Source organism: Austrofundulus limnaeus, unplaced genomic scaffold (assembly GCF_001266775.1).
Source record: "Austrofundulus limnaeus strain Quisiro unplaced genomic scaffold, Austrofundulus_limnaeus-1.0 Scaffold6, whole genome shotgun sequence".
Taxonomy (NCBI): domain Eukaryota; kingdom Metazoa; phylum Chordata; class Actinopteri; order Cyprinodontiformes; family Rivulidae; genus Austrofundulus; species Austrofundulus limnaeus.
Window position 1 is genome coordinate 3,276,622 of NW_013952408.1, and position 7,291 is coordinate 3,283,912.

Genomic DNA, 7,291 nt, shown 5'->3' on the forward strand with positions numbered 1-7,291 from the left:
GGGGGGTATCCTGGGTGGCCTTGATGAGTTCTGGACTGCATTTCCTTGAGGACTTTCACAATATTTGAGAACCCCCTCAGACGGAGGGCTTAAAATGGCTGCTGCACCCAATACATGTACGCCCACACCTGCACACATGAGTGCCACACACTCTTTGCCCTCAGGTGCTGTTAACGGTTTGCTCGCTGAAAAAAAAAGAGAAAAAAAAGGCAGTTTTTTTTGCCTAATGTTTCCCTCCAGAGTTTCCAGACAAGCTGAGGAACACTTGCATCAGTGGGGCTTAAAATGGCTGCTGCTAAAGGCTCTTCTCTCCCCACAAAACATAACCTGGTTGATAAGATTGTTTGATTGTAAGTATGGCCCATTAGTCAGTCTTATTGTTAAGAGTAGTCATCACAGCAGGAAGGGGAGAAAGAGGGCTGCAGGCCATGCTGCCTAGTTATAAGCTCCCTTTCTAAGCTGCCTTCATTTTTTTCCCCTCCACACTTTTAAATGAAATTACGCTGCGAATGAGCCGTGCAAGATTTTATTTCCAGTATAGATAATTTAACAATACAAGAAAAAAAGCACAGATTAGGTTAGTAATTTGAAAAGATGGTTACTAGTCCTGGCTCCGGGTAGTCAGAGGCTCACCCCTGGCATTGCTGCGGCACAAAGCCAACAAGAGACAAAACTGCAGATGGATTGAAGAATATTGATGTGCACGACCCGCGGCTGCCTGCAAGCAAGGCTGAATAATTTAAGGAAGTGTGTTGTGACGAAAGTGCAACGCATAACAATCTCAGTTTTTGTGTTTTACTGGGCAGCGCTCTGCACATCCACACTTCTGGCAAGGCCTGTCTCCTTTGATAGATGCTGATTGATGCAATTCAGCTCGCTGGTGGAATTTCATATTTCTTTGGTCCAGCCAAAACTGCAATCCCAGATTTATTAACTACACATATTCCCATCAGTCTAGTTTCATATACTGAAGTTTTGCTTGGGTGAAGCAGGGCAAACACAACGTAAAACCATTTCTAATAACAAAGGTGTGTGTGTGTGTGTGTYGGATGTGTGTTTGTGAGCATTGTGCCACCTTCTCTGCCTGTTTGTCGCACCTCACCTGCCCAGCACTTCTGTTATGGCAGGAGTGGTTGAGTTACAGAGGTCCAAATTGAACCTGCATTTTTATTACAGCTTTTATTATTGTTTTTATTAAATCCAGAGTCTAGAAATCCATTTTATTGTCACCCAGAGGACGCTGCGGTACCTCACAGCGCGGGTCACCCCTCTGACTATGTGGTGCTGTCGTTTCCTGTGGCTCCGCAGATCCAGAGTGCGCCCCCGAGAGGGTGGCGGAGGATGGTGAGGCCGGGCATCTGAGGAAGAGGCTGCTCTCTCCAGAGGAAGGAGAGGAGGGAGAGGAGGAGGACGAGGAGCCCGCGCTGCACAGCTGCGACAGCTGCCGGCAGGTGTTCGAGTCACTGAGCGATCTCACCGAACACAAGATTAATCAATGCCAGCTGACAGGTAAACAACGTTCAGCCCACCGAGCCTCCCTTCTACTCTGCCACTCAGCTCTTCTCCCACTCCCACTCTCGCTCTGTGCCTTCAACAGAGAATATGCCACACTTTGTGTGTTAGTACACTACACCAAGGGGGGCACAACACTAGACTACTACTGTTTTTGGTAGATATCCAACCGAACAGGCCTCACACATATTATTTATATGCCTTGTGCGTTATGGCATGACATACAAACAGGTAGTCCTTATAGTATTTGTATTTCTAGTTCAATTTCCATGCCCCTGTTTTAATATAACATTTAACAATTAAGCAAAACATGTGTTGACTTGGTCAAACATGAACCAGACCACAAGCTGGAAACAGATTGTGTCTCCAGGAAAGTCCCTCAGCCTGTCCCAGTGTTAGCACGCTGCAGTAGTGATACCTTATGGGACTGAAAGGGAAGGATGCCATTGGCAGACTGTGTCATTGACCTGTTGATGGATGAATAGGACTATAAATACCCTGACAAGGTGGCAGACAGAACTAATGATGTGAACTGAAGGTTTCCATGTGTTTCTCCTGGACTTGCTGTCCTCCTTTACACGTCCTGATGGAGCCATATTGAGAAATGCCATCTGACRCACACTTTCCAGCTCTGTCTGTGATCAGGACTCGAGCTACGATGTAATGATTTAAAACTCAGTGCAACACAAAAGCCAACTTCGATCATTGAAGGAACATTTAACGTTTGTTCAAAAGGAAGATAGTTTAAAATTTTTTTTTTTTGGTTTTGTTTACACATACAGTTTGATTTCACATTTCACAACCCAACCACAAAATTATGGGTTAGACATCCCACGAGTTTTACAAAGATTTTCCATTAATTTTAAGAGTCTCCAGTCTTGTGTTCGCATTGGTTCCCAGTGTGTGTGTTTATGCTTTTCTGTCAAGCTACTATTGATGTTTATTCAAACAGAAATGCATGCATGTGTGACTTTGCATGAAGTGACTGTGCTTGTTTACATCTGAATGGTTCTCTGGTTGTCGAAAAAGTGTGAAAGTCAATAAACGTTTTTTAAATTTTTTTATTGAACAACAGCCTTGTCTGACTTGKGGAAAACAAAATTATGAAAAATATCTCGTAACTCCCCTTTTCTGTGACTCTCAAAGATCGACAGACTGTTGAGTGATGTAATGCTAGTATCTCACTAAACTGTGTTTATTGAGGACTTGATGACTAAAAATAAAAATTGCCTATTTTTGCACACGGCTTTTAAAAATGTATTCTGGGCCGTGGACATTATTTCATTGCCAATCTTCGTCCGCATTGTATCTGTCTTGGTCAGCTRCACTACAAAAATTGTCCATATAGGCATGTCTTTCAATCTTGTTTTGAGTCAAAAAGTATTTTTGATCTTGTTTTGAGACTCATACACTAAGTAAAAGAAGAATTTTAGATTGTTAACCTTTTTTAGCCTAGAAAATTTCCTTATTTCAAGAACTGCAGTTATTTTATTCCATTGGCAGATTATTTCACTTATTTGAAAAGATTTAGACTTCAATTACATGAAATAATCTGCCAATGGAATTAGACAATTGTGCTTGGTAAGATTCTTAAAATAAGGAAAAAGGTTCAAAAAATTGTCAAACCTAGTGTTGTCCTACAGTGTGTGGTGTACAGCCACATGGTAAACAACCACACACCAACATTCAGATGGCAGATGGGAAATCTTGTGAGACCTTTTAAAATCACACGAGATCTTGCAAACATTCAGACAGGAAACCTCACGAGACCTTTCAAGATCAAACGTGAGTTTAGAGAAAAAAAAACTGAGGTATGTCACATTGCAGATGAGGAAGAAGCAATGGCCGTAGTTTGTGGACTATTTTAACAGAGAAAAAACRATTTAAAAAGATGTCTCCAAACGTCAGCGGACTTTCTGGTGCGCCATGGCCATTGTTTTTGGTCTTCTGTATTTTGTATTACCCTCTGTGTTTCCTTTACCTTGCTTTCTGATTGGCTACATGTCACATTCAACAGGATGCATGCTTGTTTATTCCCACATTGGGATATCAAGCCAAGATAAGCCAACATGTTGAATAACCTCAATTTAAGTTTGGAGCGGTCCTGATGTCCTTCCGAGCCAACTAGATCACTATTTACATCATACACTGCAGGAATATCTGATAAGAATATCTTTAGAGCATCACAATAATCAAAGTAAAATTTGTCAGAAGAGCAAAACCAGGCCAAAAATTGGCACAATAATCTTGCTGTGTGAACCCGGCATTAGATGAACAATTTTTGCAGTGTACCCTGGCAGCTGCTTCCTCCTTTATAATTTTATCTACTAAAAAGAAATTAGAAATTAGCCTAGAAAACTAGAAATTATAAGTATATTTAGACCAGTTTTTTTAATAAGTACCGTTTGTCAACAATAGTGCAATTTTTTAGACAAAAATAACATGATTGTTGTCCTAAGATCCCTGTACAGAAGTAAAAAAAACAGATGTCTGAAATTYACAGCAAATTTATTCAGATGGCTTTAAGACATCTGCAACAACTCTTTCACTATTTTGAGAAAAAAAAAAGGTTACACAAATTGTTTTATGGTTCAGTAAGTGACAAGCTGGTCCATCTTTGTGACATTCGCAAGGAAACTGAGAATCATTACAAACATTTCGAGACACGTTAGAGGCTACTTTTTGAATGCTGTTTGGCAACTGGTTGTCAGCAGTCAAAGCCCAGTGAGATACCACATTTAGCACAGTTTAATAATAATAATATTAATGATGCAAATATTTTGTAACTGATAGGAAAAAGTTTTTTTTTGTTCTGCAACGTTTAAGTATGGTCATGACTGACTTTGCCCCRTTTTTTTCTACAACAAAGCCCGTCTTTTATAAATGCCAATCTAATGGACAAATAACTCTTAATTGCTCAATGATGAAAAAAAAAACAGTTTGGATAAGAGCCCCTGTGGAAACTAAACAAAAGAATCTAATTGCCATTAGGGTATTGTGATTGTGCAGAAACACTCTATTAGCATTCAAACACAGTGGGAGAAAAGAAACTTCTAGATGGCATACTAAGTACTTTGAATGTGTGTGTGTGTGTGTGTGTGTGTGTGTGTGTGTGTGTGTGTGTGTGACATGGCTATTTGTTTTAAGCTGTTGTCAAAATAGCTCGACAGCAAGTATTTTCTGTCGCTGCAAACATGCCCGTCTAATTGTTTTTGTTGCAATGTGCCTACACTGTACTGTGTATTTGTTGTGAAAACACAATTGTTAATAGTTAAAATAGCTGACAGATTAAAATTACTTTCTTATTGGTTTTGAAAGTTTTGCTTAAAGCAATAGTTCAGACCTTTGTAAGCATATTCATGTGGAAAAGTTATGGTCAATTAAGATTTTACCTTTCGTAGTTAGCTTGATAACTTCTTTTTACTGAAAATTATATTGCTTCTGACCGGCTATCTAACCCGCTAGTGTGTGTTTGTGTGTGTGTGTGTGTGTGTGTGTGTGTGTGTGTGTGTGTGTNGTGTGTGTGTGTGTGTGTGTGTGTATGCGTGTGTTTGCTCGTGTTTGTGTATTCTCTGGAATCGAAGTATGGAAGGAGATTTCCTATGTGGCATTATGTAGACATCCATGACCGATTAATCAGCCTTACATCAAGTCTCTACTCGCAGATGGATGCTTTATTAGAACCATTTTCTAATCAACCACCAGCACCTGCTATACTCCCCATTTTTTTTTACAATTTTAAATGTTTTATTTTGAGTAAACAAATTGCAAAGCTTGACTGGAACCAATCCACATATTGGAGATTTGCTTTGCTCGCTGAAGGAAATCGTCTCCTTTTCTCTCAGCTAATAGCACATAAGCCTATAGTGCAACTCTAGAAAGCAGACATCACCGCACTACCTCGCCTGTGTTTTCTGGTTTTCGTTAAACTTCTCCCTTATGCTACAATAAAACAGGATCATCGACAGCAGTGAGACAAAACAAACTGAATAAAGTGTAAACACATTTGAACTGCTCATCGACCACGCCCAATAGACAGAAAGAAAGAGAAAGATGTTGCACGCCACCTCGATCAATGTTGGCCATTGTCTCCCCCCGTCTATCAGAGGTATAACACCTTTCCATGCACTTAAGCTGTGACCACTGCAGTGCGCTAAGGGAGTGCATAGCTATGGATTGCCTGGTGTCCCCGATGCGATCGGTGCTATTGATCGCACTAATGCTGGACTGCGGAGGAAGGCGAGAGCCTGAGAAAGGGAGCAAGGGAGAAGGAGGGAGATGGGGAGAGGGAAACAGAGAGAAAGTGCTGCAGGAATGCATCCCCAGGGAGCCCGTCTTGGGTTGGGGCAGGGCTTCAGGAATGCTCCCCAGGAGATTCCAGTGAAGGCTAGGGCAGGGCTGGAAGAATGCTCCCCTAGAGAGTTGAGAGTGGAGGCTGGCTGGGGCAGGGCTTGAAGAATGTTCCCCCAGAGCACCCCTTTAACTCTGGGGCAGAAGCGAAGGGGCTTTGTGGGGGGAGAGCTCTTTCCCCGACACCCTCCTCCCTCCCCATCCCTCCGGCTCCAGGATGGCTGCGGATCAGGTTTCCGTGTGGGGATCAGCATCCTGCCGACAGGGCTTTAGGCTGCCCTGGGGAGGAGACAGGAGGCTGGAGGCATATAGCTATTCCACAGGCCTTTCCAAAAACATTTCACAAACGCTTCATCTCATTGTCTCGGAATTGTCTGGACTCCCTTGCATTGTTAAGATCCTTCGCAAAGAAAGAAAACACGATCCGAAGTTTGACTTTTGTTCTCCGTTGGCACGACACATGTTCGCTTACTTGATATGAAATTGCAGTGATAGGCAAGGCAAACTGCCTCCGAACCCACACACYGAAGAAATACTTTTGTCCTAGTCTCATTTCCCCGTGTTTACAAGCTAGCCCACACTGTAAATAAAAATAACACCTCTCACTCAGACTTTATTTCAAAAGATTGCATTTTCACTCAGTCTCACCCCGTCACTTCTTCATTTCTGTTCCTCTGATGGTATTTGAATTCATAGTGCGCACAAACGGTTTGTCGGCCTAGTGGCTTTTCTTTCATTATGGGTCCAGCTCCCCAGAGCAACACCTTTTCTTGTGTCCTTCACTAGAGGAGGGGGCATGGCCACTCCCCCCAGAGAGATCTATGCCCTGCTATTTTAACCCTCTGTGAGATGACCTTTTTAATAAGTGTCTTTCTCTGTTTTCCTGCCGGCCACTGCACGAGCAAACAGAGCATGTCTTCTGCTTCCCTCAGATAAAGGAATCAATCAGAGAGGGTTGCAACAGCAAAACAGAGACAGATAACTGGGCCATATATGGATTTATATTATGTAGATTTCCCCCTTTCTGCATCCCTCCAGATACTGCAGAAAGCTCTCAGCTTCAATAAAAAAAGCATTTCAGATCTATGAGAAAAATACAAATGAAACACTAATACTTGGTGAGAAACAATAATATCCCAGCACAATGCAGAGGATGCTAATTTGATTGGAATTATTTAGACAAATATGAGGTCTCTGTTTGCAGTGAGGATCCAAAAACACAAAAAATAATAATAATAAATAAAAAAAACAGGGATGTGTGTTTCCCTTTTCTATTCCCAGCCACAATACTTTTGTTTGAAGTGTCTGTATTCATTTACATCAAGTCTTTTGGTCAGCAACATGGAAATATTCACTAATAACCTTAGTCTGGCAGAACGTGTTTTACACCAACTGTTTCCAGCATATTTTTATTGGTTGTATATATATA

The 7,291-nt window shown here is 41.6% G+C and overlaps 1 protein-coding gene across 2 annotated transcripts in view; it reads left to right on the forward strand.

The window, feature by feature from the left end:
* znf521 (zinc finger protein 521) overlaps window positions 1–7,291 on the forward strand; it is a 99,333-nt gene that overhangs the window by 13,504 nt on the left and 78,538 nt on the right. For both annotated transcript variants that reach the window (XM_014030721.1, XM_014030729.1), the window contains exon 3: window positions 1,309–1,509. In XM_014030721.1, the coding sequence (XP_013886175.1) occupies window positions 1,309–1,509 (201 nt within the window). The remainder of the gene's footprint in view (window positions 1–1,308; window positions 1,510–7,291) is intronic.